This window comes from Corvus brachyrhynchos, unplaced genomic scaffold, assembly GCF_000691975.1.
Source record: "Corvus brachyrhynchos isolate BGI_N302 unplaced genomic scaffold, ASM69197v1 scaffold305, whole genome shotgun sequence".
In the NCBI taxonomy this organism is placed as follows: Eukaryota; Metazoa; Chordata; class Aves; order Passeriformes; family Corvidae; genus Corvus; species Corvus brachyrhynchos.
The window spans coordinates 1,081,079-1,097,812 of NW_008239284.1; the positions used below are offsets into that span (position 1 = coordinate 1,081,079).

The 16,734-nt window shown below is 48.4% G+C and overlaps 1 protein-coding gene across 6 annotated transcripts in view; it reads left to right on the top strand.

Annotated features, from left to right (window-relative positions):
• EHMT1 (euchromatic histone lysine methyltransferase 1) overlaps nt 1-16,734 on the top strand; it is a 110,831-nt gene that overhangs the window by 6,780 nt on the left and 87,317 nt on the right. For 4 of the 6 annotated variants that reach the window (XM_017740295.1, XM_017740310.1, XM_017740296.1 and 1 more), the window contains exon 1: nt 6,637-6,744. The exons of 1 other annotated variant lie outside the window; for it this stretch is intronic. In XM_017740295.1, coding sequence (XP_017595784.1) covers nt 6,652-6,744 — 93 coding nt within the window. In that variant the 5' untranslated portion in view covers nt 6,637-6,651. Of the gene's footprint in view, nt 1-6,085; nt 6,161-6,636; nt 6,745-16,734 lie in introns of those variants that run through there. One more of the 6 variants, XM_017740302.1, reaches the window with a different exon arrangement.

The window sequence follows — 16,734 nt, forward strand, 5'->3', positions numbered from 1 at the left end:
TCCTCCCAGCCCTCCTCAGCAGAGCAGGAAAGCCAGGAAGAAGCAGATGTGGCATGTTTTCCCCTCAGTTACAGGTTTTTACCCACTGGATTTGTGGAAATAATTGACAGGATGATCATGGCAGTTCCTTTGCATTTTGAAAGCAACAGCTATTGATGAGGACTGTATTTGTATAATGCTGGTACCCAGACTGAAGTTTTTTGTGGGAAGTCTTGGGGCTCGTTCAGGCTACTGAACACAGGTGTGACAGGAGAGCATTTCTGTTGGTCTAACTTTGACCTGTCTCAACAGAACTGTCATGTATAAAGGTGCCTTTATCAGGGATGGCTAAAAAGTTGCCAGAATTGTGGCTGGACTAGTGTTCAGGTCCTTGGAGTAAAGTACTTTTTTTTACATGATACAGATCCAGCATTTGTCATTCTGTTTGAATTTTTTTGTATTTCGCTGTGGTTTTTGTTTTATTGGTAAAATGGGGAAGAAGCTATTTTGGAATTGAAAAGCTGGGCTGTAGGTGCCAATTGAGGTGAGGCTGGAGCACATCCCAGTGCTCTGTGTGCCATGGGAGAGGTGCATTGCTGAGCAGAGCAGAGGTGGGGACCGTGATTCTCCCAGAGCTGTGAGCAGGCACGAGGAGACATCTGAGCAGTGATACTGGGCTGGTTTGGAAGGTCACAGCCACAGCCATGGATATCAGGGCCTTGGATCAAGTTGCAGCAAACCCTTCAGTTTTCCTGAGGTGTGGAGCCTCGCTCTGGCAGCCTTGGCCATCTGTTCCCAGCGCCAGGCAGGGTCCGGTGCTGGGATCCTCAGCAGCTCATGTGACTTCTCCACCTCTGAATTTTAATCCAGAGGGTGGATAAATACTGTTCATCCTCTTTGCTGCTTGGTCTGTAACCTGTGCAGGTGGTCACAAGGAGGTGAGGCCGGCTTTGAGCCTCACTTCCCCGAAGCTGGTCCTCATTTCATAAGCCACCCTGAGGATTTTTGTGTCTTCATCAGCTTCACTGAAGGATTTGCTTAAGATTTGAAAAAAAAAAGGATTTGTTTTTTTGCTTTTATACTTCAAGCCAGACACCTCCAGGACTTCTCCTGATGCTGCCACTTAGTTTGTCTGAGTGGTTTGTAATCCCATGTAGCAAATGTGACTCCTGCAAGGGGCTCACTTTCCTCTCAGAGCTTTCTGGAAGCTGTTGGCAGCCCCAGGGTTAAAGCCACTGGTGCAGGTGACAGGAAGACCAGGCACAGAGGGACAGTTTTTGTTACATGACAAAGATTGCCCTTAAACAGTGCTTTTTTATCTTGAGAGACAAATCAGAGTTAGCCAGATCCTTGTGACCAGTGCAGAGCAAATGACTCCAAGTGTGTGTGAAGGATCTTCTGAGCTCTTCCAAAGTTCTCCAGGATTAGGGTTGGGCTGCAGGCAGCCCGATGCAGCAAACACAACCCTCCATGGGTGGGTTTTGGCAGTGGGTTGCCATCATCACACAGCAGCCTGGTGTTTGCGGTCTGTCCCTCCCCAGCTCCAGGGGGTGACAGTTCCGATCAGGACGCTCTCCACACACCTTGGGCGCAGTGTCCCCATGCTGAAGGTGCCAGAAGGGACAAAGGGAATCCCTGAATCAGTTTGCTTTGAGGATTGTTTCCTAAAGTATCCATGTTCCTTACATCAAGGGCCACTCTGGTAAGGCCTGCAAGGTGCAGTGGGATCCCATGAAGAGACTGATGGTGTCTACCCAGCCCAGTGAACTTCTGCACCTCATTTGGATTTCTGACCATGTCTGCTGCTGCAAGGACAACCTGCTGGACATGCAAGCAGGGATTTACTCTGCCTTGACAGAAAAGTCTGTTCCTAATTCCTGCCTCTGTGCGCCAAAGTCAGCTGCGAGTGGCATCCTCGTGCTGGGCATGAAAGGATGGATCACGGAGAGGAGCAGTGCCCTGGTCAGTCATGGGGCTCCTGATAAGAAGCAGATGTGGGGCTGAGCTGCTGGAATTTCTTACTGGCATGATCTCCTTGCTAAATTACCATTCTGCCCAGCAGAGGATTGGAGATAGCAGCTCCCTGCTCCAAGGGAGGTCTCCTGGTCCCATTTTACATTGTTGCTGTCTCCTTGATCACATCCTCGGTGGGGCTGTGGAGTCCTTTTGTTCTCTGCTCTACTTTCCAGCATTTTTGTTGCTCTAGCAACACTTTCAGCCCCAAAGCAGCAGGATCCTGGTGCTAACACAATGCTGCATTTGAAAGAAGGAAGCAGAGCACGACAGGTGATCTCCAGCTTTTGTATGGAATGGCTGTGCCTTGAGATGGGAGGATGAATGGCAGGTTGTGATATCTTATTGTCTTGCAACTGGCATTGCTTTTGTCATAAAAGGTGAGAAAGAGTCTTGTGTTACTGCCACAGCTGTGGTTTGTGAAGTTGCTGCATTATTTTCCTTGTGTGGAGTAGAACAGCACAGGTTCGAGTGGGGCTGTGGGAGCCAGGCCCATGGCAGGCAGCTCCTTTCTGGGCAGATAAATAATGTTTTCCATGCTCAGCAACTCCAGCAGCTTTGCAGGCTCCTCCCCAGAGCTGTGCTGCCACTGGACTGTCCTTACGGCGTGGATGCACTGACCTGCTGTTCATCTGAAGGAAAAGGGTCCATATTTTATATCAGAAGACTGCAGGTATTGTGTGAAAATCTTTCTGGTGGGTTTCCTGCAAAACTCAGGAGCCACTGGTGCTCTGCAGTGCAGTTTGTGGGATCCCGTCGGCTGCTTTGGCATTTTGTAGCTTCTCTGTAAATGGTGAGAGTGATACAGGAAGATGCATTTAACACTTTTTTTTTCTCCTGAGTGCTCTCCTGTGCTTTGCCAGGGTGCTGCAGACAAGGCTGGCAGTGTAGAGGCCACCCATAGGTGCTCTGTGGGTAAGAAGAGAGGAAATCCTTTTCAGATTTTGGCCACAGCTTCCCACAGCTTCCTGCTGGCCCAGCCACTGCTGAAAGGACCCGAGTGCACCGTGTGTAGATGGAAGTGAAAACCTCAGTAGGCTCCCCCTCAAGAAGTCCGTCCCAACTACCAAGTACAGTTGAAATAATCCATTATCTGCTGCCTTTCACCCAACCTTCCCTCCCAGACCACTGAAAAGTGTTGAAGACTGAGGACATTTAGAATGTATCCTCAGATACCTGAATTTCGTGGCAAATGGAGTATGAAGAGTGAGTACCAGTTATGGGATTGATCTTGTTTCCAGTGGGTCACCCCTTTTTATGCTTATTATGCTGTTCTTTTGGTACTTTTGGGGTGTTTCCATGACTTGTGCAAGAAGCCATGGACAAGCAGGGAAGGTACCAGAGTTTTTGGAGTCTCCAGAACTAGATGGAAGGTTATGATTGCCCTTGCAATGACAGATAGATAAATAGATACATTAGATAGATAGATAGAAGGTTGCCATTGCAGTGGGCTGGCATTCCAGCTGCGTGCTCAGTCTTTTTCAAATTAAATAGGCAATCTTTATCTCTTTTCATATAAATGAGCCTGTAAAGGGAGTCTGCACTGAGATCATAAAAGCCTCCATGAGTTTTCAGCTGGTTTTCTTTGTTGCACTGTTGGCACCGCTGGGTTTAAACCCTCGCCCCTGGGTCACACTGAAATGCTCAAGAGGAGCCTTTGGCTCGTGTGCTTGTGTTGTGTTTAGGCCATGAGAAAGCAGGGAAGCACATTTCCTGGGATGAAATGATTAATTGTACACCCAGGGCCCCGAGGTCACAGCAGGGGGATAAGAGAGGTGCCATTAATTTGCCGTCTTGGTGGTGTTAAACACGTTTTTGTTGGGGTTTGAGGCTCCTGGTGAGCAGCAAGGTGTGTCCCAGGGATTGGTGAGTGTTTGGGAAGGCTGCCATGCTCTGCTTTTCCCCTGCAAGTCATTTTTCAAAGGAGAAGGGTTTTGCTTTCTCCTCTCCCTCTCATCATCTTCATCCAGCTGCCACTCATGCTACTCCTGAGAGATAAGGAGTGTCAGGGTGGATTTCAGCACACCACGTTCTATCTCCTGTGCTGTAAATTAGTGATAGCCACCACATGTTCTGCAGGAATCTCCCTGACCTGGCTGCTCTTCCAGCCAGTTTGAAGGCTGGGTGGGTTTTTAAATGATGATATTTTAAAATTTGAGAACAGCTTTGATTTATTGACCTGCTGCCTCCACAAATCGAGCTGTCTGGGCTGGCATCTGCAGATAAGAGGCTGTCGAGTAATTGCTTATTATTGACTGATTGCCAGCTTGGGCTGTTTGCTTGCAGAAGAATCAATAGTAGTCAATCTTCAAAGTCTAAACTCTCAGGGAGTATGACTGGTTTCCAAATTAGGAACGACAGGTCAGGATAACTCCATGTTTGCTGTCCCACCTTCATGGGTGTAATCCTGCCGTGGAGGAGGAAGCGTGGGACATGTTCCTCCTCCATCGAGGCTTTTTCACATCTGCCTTCTCCAAAGGCCGGGGTTTTCTTTGCAGGGGTTTTCAGGGTCAGATCCCACCCTGGCTCCAGACCTTCCCTGGAGGAGCTGGGGCAGGCTCAGCAGCACCTGAGATCCGTGGGAGGAGAGGGCAGGGTGAAGTGCAGCCATCAGTCATTAAGTCCCCGAAGGATGGAGCAAGGGAGGGGTGGCTGAACAGCCTGTGCTCTGACACATCCAAACCAACCAGTTTGGATGCTTTATAAATAAAACAAAGCCTCTATTTTAATGCATGATAACAGAGATTCCCTTTCTGGGGGTGATTCTGTTTAGGTGGCAACAGAGCAAAATATCCAGTGTCACCACAGGTTTTATCATTTCTTGCGGGGACGGTCGCTATGGTGAGTGCTCGTTGTCAAACGCAGCCATAGCCCTTCTTTAACACTCTCCTGACATCCTGCCTTTCTGTGGATTCACTTGTAGGGCTTCAAACATTAAAGGGGCTTCATGGCATCAAAGACACTCAGGACTTCTGGAAAAATAAATACATGTTTAGGTGGTTGTACTGGCTGGGGTGAAGCCTGGCGCTGGATCTGGGAAGCGATCGCAGACCTTGAGCTGCAGCACCCTCTGGGTTTTCCCTGGGCTCAGGGGTTGTGATTTTCCCTGGACTCAGGGGTTGCAGTCTGGTCTCTATGTGTCCTAGACTCAGGCTGGGTTTAAAACTTGAAATAAGAGCCTTTGGGGGGAGGGGGAGGCTTGGATCTCTTTCAGCTACAAAGAGCAATTAAGCAACAGGACATAAAATAGATAAATGGGAAGGGGAAGGGCAGAACCCTGGAATATGAGAAGATGAAAATGGAAGAAACTTCCATTCTGCAGTGTATTTGTCCTTAATTTTGGAGCTTTATTTTCACCAGGAAGGCTTTGATTCGAGGTGCATCATTTGAGGTGAGGGAGAAATATCTGAAATAGAGCAGTTTAATCTACAGTGGTCTAGGAGAGAATGGACAAGATTACTTGAACAGCCTTGCTTAGGTACTGGATTTGTTGTCTACCAGCAAATCCTCATTTGCATGGGTCCTTAATCTGTGGAGTTAAATGTGTCTCAGGATCTGTTACCAACTGTGATGCAGAGTTGAGAACTAGATTTTTTAAAGCTGTTCCTTTTTATTTGAATGTTTCCCCTCCCCTCCCCCTCCCTGCACCCCAAATTATCTTCCTGATTTTTTTCTGAAAAGCAAAGATGAGCCAACAAGTGATGCAAAAGGAAAAATCTGCCAGCGAGAAGAAGCTGTTTTTGGCTCCAGATTCAGTGGATGAACTGTCCACCATCCTGTAGAGAAAAGCCAAGGTCAGACATTTCGAACGAGTGTCGCAGGGAAACCACCGCCCCCCCTTCCTGAAAGGGGCCATGGACGTGAAATCTTTCAACCTCCTTGGAGCTGGAGGCTTGGGCAGAGATCCTTTGTGGAGCCCTGGGAAGGGCTTTAGCCCTTGGTTTGGGGGCTGCTCGCTCTGCCTGGAGCCCTGAAATGGCATTTCCTCATGTGTGCAGCAGCCCTCACTCATGAAATGGATGCAAGTGCTGAAAAAGCTCCCGCGTGAGCATGCTCACTGGAAGATTAATCCTTTAGAGGGAGTTGGAGAGTTAAGCTACTGTAATTTCTCTGCAGTTGGCTGCAGTAAACAACTGCTCTAAAGACACGAGGAAAAAAATTGACGGAGGTATATGGCATTAATGTACATATCTTTTTGTGTTTCTCCTTTCAGGTTGAGGGTTTGAGAAAGGTTTTTTTCTCTAAGAGCCGGGGAAGAGGGAGCTGTGTAATGATTTTATGGGTGACCTTCATGTTGTGGTTTCTTTTTTTCCTCCAGGCCAAAGTAATCCTATTTCCGTGCAAGGCCATACTGAGGCTCGGGCTGACTTTCTAGAGCTGGGGTAGAGCACCAGGGTGGCTTCGTGTTGAGTTAAATGATGAGAGGAGGTGAGGCCTTGCTGCTCGTTGAGCTGTGTTGGCAGAAGGGAGCTGAAAACACCTCGTCCTGTTTAGTTGTGAGCAGAACCCAGTGGGACTCGATCTATCATGCTTCTGTTGGGAAGAAAATGTGTGACAGGATTAGCTTTGCCTACAGAAGAATAGTCTTTTGCTTTTGATTATTATTATTATTTTGCTCCCCCTCCTCCCCATGCCTGAGGAGCTGCAATCCCGTGTCAGATGGGGGAAGGAAAACAATCCTTGAGCTATTTTGGCTTTGCTTTGAAGGCTGATGACTCTCGGCGTGTTGAGGAGGGATGCCTTGGCAGCCAGGTAAGTGTTGCAGGCACAGGGATTGTGTCAAGGTGAAACTGAGCCCCTTCCTCCCCAATCCCTGCTTTGTGGGAGCATCCTGGAGGAAGGGAAACCTCGGATAGTTCCTAATGAGCAAAGAGTGTTTTCTCTACTCTCCTCCAGAAGCGTGGGTGAAGGAGGATGTGATTTACCATCCCTGGTGCTTTGTATCAGCTTCCTCTGAACGCTGCACAAGCCATGGAGGGCCAACCTGGGGCTCCCAGGACGTCTGGGTGGCTTGATTTTTGTCAGGCTGCTCGAGCTGGGGGAGGCAGTGCTCCCCGGCCACGGCTCATGTCCTTACCTCTCACAAGCATCGCTCTGATCCTTGGGGATGGTGAGGAAATGGAGGTGATCTGTCAGCAAAACTTGCCTGGCGTGGGGGCGGGGGTGGGGAAGGGCATTGTTTTGTTCTGTACCTGACTGGGATGAGTGGGAGCTGGAGGGGCTGGAGGTCACCCCTGGGCAGTCCCCCAGGACTGAGCGTGGCTGGAAGGAGGGCACACCCTTCCTCCCTCCAGGAGGGAATAATCACTGGTGCAACGCTGCCTGTGCCACTGCAAACCTCTGGCTCTGGGAGCAGTCCTGGTGTTGGCCGGTGTGAAATTTATGTCCAGCGGCTTTTATCGGAAAATGGCTTCACGTTTCCTTGGTGTGGTGTGAAGAAGGGAATAACAATAATTCAATAATTTAGCAAATGTCAGTGGCTCCCACTAGGTTCGTCCTGAGGTTGCTGTCAGCTTCCATGTGATACCCAGGTGGATTCTAACACTGCTGGATGAGTTCAGAAGGGCAATTCTATTACAGACTTGGCTGAGCTTGAGATGCTGCAGATTTGAAGAAAATTTTGCCACCCCAACGTTGAGGTTTTTTTGCTTAGTCCCTCCTTTTTCCCTTCCTTTCCAGAAGCTCTGGCTAGCACAGACTGTCTGTTCTGTGGATGGTTTTAGGGAACATTGGTGGCTGTGTGCGTAGGGGGAATAATTAGCTACCAAATGCAAATAGATTGTTTCTTGCTGTTTCAAAATCATTGTAATTTCTATTGATGATGGGTTAATTATAACTTCATTTTGATGGGCGTGAGGGAAATGATAGAGATACAGCAATATAAGTCTATATAGGGAGGGATGTTGTTGTCAGAATATTGTTTTGGAGATGATGGTGGGAACAAAGACTCGTGTCGTGGAGGACCACGGTTGTGTCAGGATTTGGTGGTGCTGCTTGTTTCTCAGTGGTGGATGAATGTTTTCTCTTTCACATATTTTAACTGATGCCAGTGATGTATCTGTCACCATGACAAGGGGTTTTAGTTCAGAGAAAAATGATCAAATTCTATTTAAAAGCCCATTTGGTAGAAGAACTGGGAAGTAGTATTTTTGAGAAGCGAAGTTGAAAGCAAGAAAGTTAAAGGAAACCTTAAAAATCTGTGATCAGGGTATAACAAAATTGCATCTTTAGGCTCTGAGGTGTGTGGGTGGGGGCTGCTTTACCAGGCCAGGGCCCAGAGGCCCCGAGACACCAGGACTGGTCCTTGGTCTGGGACAAGGTGCTGGGCCCTGGCCTGGATCCATCATCTCATTCATTATTTCAGCCTCACTGGGAAGAGTAATCAAGTTCATCCCTGAAATGGTTTGGAGCAGCTTTAAACATTTTCCTCCCATCTCCAGTCCCAGAATGGGGGAAAGGCTCAGCAAAGGGACAAAGGTGACACGTTCCTTAGTGCCATGGGTTTTGGCTCAAAGCAGAGGATAAAACCCTCATCCTCTTCTTGTTTTAGAGTAGAATGGGGGAGATGAGCTATTTTCAGTGGCTGAGGAGAGTCTCCAGCACAGAGGACCGTGCTTCAGCCTGACCAAGCCTTTGGTGGCCTGGGGCCTCGATGCCTCTGGATCGGAGCAGCTTTTGGGAGAGCCTCATCCCTCCTGTGCAGGGCTCCTCTCTTCCAGGGAGACATTCAGCTCCTTTCCAGCAAGCCCTGGAACTGACAAGTCTGGAAGGAAGAAAATAGCTACGACCAAATTTAATTTCAGTTTGTGGGTTTGTTCTTGGGCTCTGCCAGAGGAGTTCTGCAGGTCCCCACTGGGTGCTCCCATGGAGTGGGGGCCTCTCTCTCGTTGCAAACCCCGAGCACTCTGGTGTGGCTGAGCCGAGGGAGGTTCTTCATCCCATGGAACTGTGTCCAGTGCCTGCTGCAGGGTGTGGGATGTGCAGGGAATGCAGGGCAGGGACTCCTGGATGCTTTTTTGAGATGGGTGACTTGGACTTTGCAGGAGGATTCATTGCTTGAATTTGCACATTCCTGTCTTTAGATTTGTGTGAAAAGTTCTGCCTGTGTGGCCAGTTTTGTCTCTTTCTCCACCAGCACAGCTTTGTTCAGTGGAGGAACTGAAACCTCAATTTGGGACTTGCTCACCTTTTTGGTATCGTATCAGCCCAGGACTGTATTCAAACCAGAAAGAACAAGATGGAACTGAATCCTACAGGTGTACCTAAAAAAACCTCGTGCAACCTTGGCAATCCCAGGGAGGAGGAAGTGACTGCTGGATGTACGTGGCATGCAAGTCCCAGTCTTTAATAATCAAATGGTGGCCACTTCAAAGCCTGGTGGCTTTGCTTCTCTCCCTTCCAACTGCTTCAGCCAGCCTGGACTCAAATGGCAATGCCTTTAAGAGGAGACATTATGACATGAGCCTTGTAATTATTGGCTGTGATGAATCTTCTCTGTGGGGATGCTGGGTGGAAGGGTTTGCTGTCACGCACAGCATTTCTCCACCTTCAGAGGAGTTTTATTTCCTGCTCTCCTGCCTTCCTGGCCAGTTTGAAATGTAACTTATGGCTGAATTTTGGCTTCCTTAACACCCTGGGCTCAGTCCTTGCTGCTGCATCCTTGTTTGGTGTCCTTTGGCAGTACTATCCACCTGCCCAAACGCTCCTGGGTGAAGCAGGGAAGGGTCTTGGAGCATCCTGTGCTCCTTGGAGCTGATGGAGCCCTGCATGGAGAGAGGACCTGAGCAAGCCTGAAAGCACCAGCTGGCAGAGGGGACTCCTTACCCACTTTTCCCTGAGGATTAGTGAGTGAAGTTACAGACACGGGAAGGAGCTGCGATTTTTAACCCAGATGTGAAATTATAGAGTAACTCCATTCCTATGGTGGATGGGATTTAATGCATCGACCAGCTCAGAGGACATCTGGGTTTCTGAGGGTGACAGAAGCAGTGCACAGGGTACATCATGCTGGGAAAAATATGGTTGTGGGAAAGGGAAGATGGAAGAAAAATCCTGCTTTAAGGACCTGCAGGGGAGAGGTGGAGTTAAACAGAGCTGGGAGAGAGCAGAAAAGCAGGAAAGAGGGCTGTAAGGAGAGGTCTGGGAGGGATGGATGGATGGATGGATGGATGGATGGATGGAGTTTGAAGGTGGTGGTGAAGTGATTTGGTGGCTCCTAAAAACCCAAAAAGGCAGAGAAAGGAGGAGGAAACAAACTGCAGATGATTCTTCAGGCGCTGTCAAGTCTGTGACCTACTTGCTGCCACAGTGCTCTGCAGCTGGAGGAGCACACAGAAGAAATGGCTGTGCCCTGTGGGAAGCACAGGGTGCTGGGAGGTGCAGGAGCTCTTCCCAGTGGTGCTTCCTCCAGCTGCTGGGATGTGGCTGTGCCAGGGCACCTGGAGTTTGTGACTGGAGGAAGGACAGGGAGCGGTTGGAGCCATTTCCTGCTGGAGGGAGACAGTGCTGGATCCTGGAACCAGGCTCAGATTTGTGAGCTGCCATAAACACATGTGCTCCTGGATGCTGGAGATCCTTCCCTTAGGGATGTGGAGCACTGGAAAACTGGCCTGTGTGGGGACATGGCTCACCCAGACACCCTGGACAGTGGGGATTATTCATCCCTCACCTCCTCATAATCCATCGCAAACTGAAAGTCTGCCTTCTCCTGCTTCTGCTCCTCCAGGAGCCCCCACTAACCTGATCATTCTTAATCTTGTGTTATTTTCCAGATCATCAATTTGATTTCTCAGTACTTCTGCAGTCCTTAGTGTTCCTGGGAATCTGTGCCTCCGTCAATTATCTCTGTTTCTTTTCGAGGCTGTAGCAACCTTGAACCACAGTCTCCATCCTATTTTTGTAACTCATTCTGCTTAGTAGAGGAGTCCTCCAGAAATAACTCTCCAGTTCTTACCAAGATACCCCACATTTTTCTCAGTAAATAATTTCATCTCTTGCTAATACGAACTTGAAGGCTCTCCTCTTCCTTTTGTTGCCTTCTCCCTCTGGGGTTTGGGAGTGAAATACCTTTAATTTAATCCATATATGTAGGTGTACATGTGTGTCACAGGGTGTCAGAGCCTCCTTTAACCACGTTAATTGTGATGCTGAACATCTGCTGCCAAAGGCTGGTGTCCAGTAGTGGCTGCCTCAGATTTACCTCTGGTCCAAATGAGATTGGGAAGTGGCCTCTGTATCTTTTTGGGGGCCTGTTCTGATTTGCTGTATTAAATAAATATATAAAGTGGCTCTAAGAGTGAAATGCCAGCCTTCCTTCTGCTGAAGGCATAGAGGCAGTGATTAGTGAGTCAGCAGTCCAAGGTTAACTCCAAAACTTCTGCACTTCCCTTGCAAACTCCACCCCAGGAAATAATTTCTCTGGAAAGGAAAATGAAAGAAACCTGTCTTCTGTTTTTCAGAAGTTGTGAATTGTGCTCTTGTTTAAGCTGATTATTTTATTTACTCCAATAATCCTCTCTTCCAGAATAAAGGAAAATTAATTGTCTTCCTATTTCCATAATGGTTTGCCCTTCAGACAGTTGCCAGGCAAAGTGCTTAAAACTGAAATGAAAAGATGGTGAATGCTTAAAATCATGGAGCTACTGTAGGAACATGTTTGTATTTAATAGGGTGGTATCACACAGTCCCAGAGTGTTATTTGCTCTGGGTTCTGGAGGATTATGAGGGTTTTTTTTTTGCTTCTGCATATGAAAATGGGGTCAAGCCTGCTGTGGTAGATAGTGCAAGTCTTAGGTAGGATTTTGCTGGAGAGATGGACTGCCTGCAGCTGAGACCCTAAAATTATCCAGCATTAATGGGGAGAGTTGTCATTGGGCTTGGTTGTGTTTGTCTGCAGGGGCAGTGCCTGGAGATGGGCAAGGACTTCCTTCCTTTCAGGTGTGATGGGACAAGATTTTCCCTGCTGGAGCTTTTCACTGACACCTACCTGGCTCTTGGTTATTTTAAACTCTGTCTGGCTAAAAAAAAAGTTACCTGATTAGTATGGGAAAATGCTGGAATGTTTCCTTAAAAGGCTCCAGAGTGATGCAATATTCAGTGCTGAATCTCAGAGCTAAATGAGTGCCTTGGTGGGTGCGTTGGTTGGGGAAGGGAGTTCTGTGTTTTATCACCCAACACATTTATTTTTCATCCCAGGCCTGCTCTGGGGAAGGTGCTGTGGGAGCACTGACAGAGCTCCAGCCTCCAGGTCAGCATCAGGGCAGTGCTGGATTTCCCCTCTGCTTTGCTTTCTTGTTTTATCCCAACAAGTTTTGGGAAATCAGTAAAAACCTGGAGCTGAGGATGGTTGTGCTTCCAGTGGGGTTTACCCTGAGGGTGGGTGAAGAGAAAAAGCCCAGTGTGGTAACCTGAGAGTCTTGTGTGATGACCAGGGTTTGTTGCCCAGTCATTCATGTCCCCACAAGCCTTGCACATCCAGGTGGGGCTCCCAGGCACAGGGACAGTGGAGGTGGAGCTCATCTCCTCTGTATCCAGGGAAAAGCTGCTGGCACTGGATGTGGCCCTGGCTCATTCCTCACCTCGCAGCGTGACTGGAGGCGTGGGGCAGTTCCAGCGTTGTGTGTCCACACAAGAAACCAGGTGGGAATAAATTCCTCATATCTCTCCCATGTTTCCCTCTCCCCTTATGTGAAACTGCTCTGAAGGAGCAGAGTGTAATCCATCACAGAAGAGAGAAGGGCAGGAGTTAATTCATTTTCATGATCTCTCCGTAGCACTTAGTCCAGCTAATAGTGAATTGTCGTGCTTGGCTGCTGCCTAATCCCATAAGGGACCCACAGGGAGAAGGCTGGGCAGGAAGGACCTGTGGCCCCTGGGTGTTTCCATTAGCTGAGGAGCACATGAGATCATCTGGGGCTGGGCAGGAAGGACCCGTGGCCCCTGGGTATTTCCATTAGCTGAGGAGCACATGAGATCATCTGCTCCATTTCCAGCTAGTTTTGAGCTGCCATCTCAAGCAGGAGAACAACAGGAGCATCTCAACACCACCCAGCTCCGGAGACCACCGTGCCCAGGTGGGACAGTGGCTCATCACCCGAGTGTCCCTGAGCACAGGGCAGGGAGGGAGCCTCTCCTGCTTAGAGGGAGTTTAGGGAATATAAAACCAGGTATGTGAGCAACCTCCCCAGGTCTCACCTGCTCTGCTGTGCTTGCAGCAATGTTTTGTTTTCCTTTAAACATCATAAACCCAGCAGGGGAACTCATTACCACGAGTCCCCACAGACTTTGATTTTGCCAAACATTGATTTCAAATCACTCTCCCTCCTTTTAATAGGGGAGATCTCTCTCCTCTCCCTGTGCAGGCATCTTAGGAAGGTGTAGGTGTGGGCTGCAGCAGAAACCTGCCCAGTTTTGTTCGTTCTGTAGCTGCTAGGGATTGCTGTTTCTTGCTGTTGGTGCCTTTGGCTCGTGCATAGCATGGAAGAAGTTATCCCAGACAGAGAACACCCATGTGGCCAGCTCCTGTCAGTCGAAAGCTGCTGTTGATTTCAGTATTTTAGGCTCAGTCCCTTCAATCCCAGATGGAGCTGTATTTCCAGCTAGTACACACCCATACAGTTCATTGAGGGAGGTGAAAATGCTCCAATTTGCAGCAGTTATGGCCCCGATCCGTGGGCAGTGTCAGCTCCCTGTGCACGACGTGGGGAGAGGAGCCTGGATGCGTCAGTCACGCACTCGTGTAAAATAGCTCCCTGCTTGCTGCTGTGGCTGCCAGAAGGACTTTTGAAATGGCAAAGGTTGTGAAATCATGGCAGGAAACACCAGAGGCCGGAGCTGGGCCAGAGGAGGAGCTGCCCCTTCCTACGGCACAGCCAGGACTGGAAAAGTGAGCGTTTGTGGCTTTATTTTTGCAAGACCCCTTCCTTGTGCTGCAGGCACTCCGTGTGCCAGGCCTGTAGGCCTCTTTCAAATGGCAGGAGTTTCACAGATGTAGCCTTTGCTCCTGCTCTTTGATGCTCTGTGCAGCAGGAGCTGTGTTTGGGACCTGGGGGCTGTTACCTCTCCCAGGAGACAAAACAGCTTTTGAAAATTAATAACTGTTTTCTAGTCCCCACCACTGTACTGGTAATCATGTGCTTTTGTCTCCTGCTCCTCCCTGCGGGAGTTTTTGCCTTTCCTGGGTCTCATTCTGATCCCTTATTGCAAAAATAAATCCTGGACTGGTGCTGAAATGAGTTGTCTGATGCTCTGCATCATCTGTGGCTGTCCAGGGAGGGAAGGAGCTGGTTAATGTGTTAAACATTTTGCTTTGGACAAGGGCACCCAATCTCCCTTTCTCTGTGTCCTGTCTGGCTGAAGGAAGAGAAATTTATCACATGTGGGCATTATAAAGCATTGGAAGGGGCTGCCTAGGGCAGTGGTGGAGTAACCATCACTGGAAGTGTTCAAAAACCATGTGGATGTGGGACTTGGGGACACAGGTTAGTGGTGAACATGGGGGTGGTTGGATCTGATGATCTTAGTGGTGTTTCCCAGCCTTAATGATTCTGTGATTTTCTCACGGCGCTGTGGTTAGGATTGATTATTGCACAGCATTTCCCTCATCCTGTCCCCTCCCAGCACGTCAGGTCAGTGTCACATCTGCACAGGGGGTGGATGGAGGGGGCTGACAGATCCCCATCGTTACCCAGGAGCCTGTAAAGGAACGTTTAGCACTGGCAGGATCACCATGGGTTCTGGTTTCCATCCTCTGGAGCTCATGGACAAGAAAATCTCAGAATCCCAGGCTGGTTTGGGTTGGAAGGGACCTTCCAGATCATCTCATTCCAACCCCTGTGCAGGAACACCTTCCCCCAACCCAGGCTGCTCCAAGCCCCAATGTCCAGCCTGGCCTTGGGCACTGCCAGGGATCCAGGGGCAGCCCCAGCTGCTCTGGGCACCCTGTGCCAGGGCCTGCCCACCCTCCCAGGGAACAATTCCTGCCCAATATCCCAGCTAAACCTACTCTGCTTCAGTTTGAAGCCATTCCCCCTTGTCCTGTCACTAAATAATAAAACTGCTGAAGAGCAGGTGTTGGTGGGTGCTCCCTGCTTGTGCAGCTCCCTCAGGAAACCCCTTCCTAGTCCTGCTGTTTGCTGGGAACAACTTCTTCCCACTGTCCATGGAATGGCCTGGTCTGACTGGTTTTTTTTTTGGGCACCTTTGCTGGTGTCCCAGGATGGCAGCTCCATCCTGGTCCCTTGGGGAACTTCAGGAGGAGAGGAATTCACAATGTAGACTGCATCTCTATAAAGAAAATACAGTTTTTTCTGTAAGTTTTGTAAGATCATTGCTGCTGTTTGCTCTGAATGCTGTATTGTGCCTCTTCATGGTTGTGGCTTCCTTTATCTCCTCACACCTGTAATGTCAAAGCACTAAGCATGAACTTTAACTATAAAATTTGAGCCATCTGGGACTGGGGGTGGGGAGGAAGGGGAGGAGTTGCTTCCAAAAATCTGGTTAAAAATCAAGCTGCTGGATTCTGAGTGACAGTTCAGTCATAGCTGCTTTTTCCTGTTTACTTTTCCTTGGGATTTGGAAACTCACACAGGGCCTGGATGCTGCACTAGGAGATGGACACCTAAATTTGTGGTGTTTGCTATTGGTTCTTTCTTTGGAGAGGGAACTGGAGTAATAGATATTTATATATATATATTATACATCAAATTGACTGAACAAACTCCTCTTACCAAGTCCCTGCTGCATTTTGAAGCAGGTGGAAGAGTTGCCATGGCTGCAGTGATGGTTATTGGGCCTTTTTGAGGTTTCCACGGCTCAAAAAGAATAAAAAAAAAAAAGATGATTTAGATTTAGGGAAACACCACCAACAAAACCCCCCAAAACAAACAAATCTTTATCACATTTCCAATCTTCCATCTCCCCCCAGTTCCAAATGTGCTTTTTAAAGAGTTTCAAATGCTTGTTGGCATAGAAACTGCAGAATGGAAGTGAAGCATGCAAATGTAAAAGGAGCCATTCTGCTGAGCAACATGGCCTGAGCCTCTGCAAAGCTGACTGAAATCTTTTACGCGGCAAAGAAAATTGTCCAGATGTTGCTTGAATTATAATGGCACTAAATATTTCAGTTTTTCAATTTACATAAATCCAAAGAGGCTTGAAATGTAGGCAATGCAGCTCCATTACCAGTGGGCTTTCTTTTCTTATGAAAGAATTTGTAGTCCAAAAATATTACTAAAATGTGTTTGGCTCCGAGTAGTGCCAAATCCTCATTAAAACATGTGGATATTTCTGTGGTTTAATCTGTTAGAAATGCATTCAGGATCCAGTTATGTTAAATTAAGCAACAATATTGGCCTGGATGTTGTTTGAAATATTAAATGTGGCAGTCGGAACACCAAGCAAAATGTTTGCACATTTTAATCGCTCGATGAGCAATTTTTTAAAATATATTTTATTCCAAGGAATGATCAAGAGTGCTTAAAAACTGTCCCTGCTCTCCTTGAGCTGCTTCCTTCCCCCTGCCAGGCTCTGGGAGCAGCACAGGATCCTGACTCCTCCGTCCCACCGTGGGATGGGGATGGATTTGTGTTGTGCCAGGAGGATGCTGCTCCTTTGAGCATCTTCGTCACCCCCTTCCACGCTGTGGAACTTCTGGATAAACCCATGTAGGCTCCTTGTTGGGAATGTAAAAACCCAGCATGGCCTGAGGGATTTGTCACCCCAGACTTGCCCTACGAGGTTTTT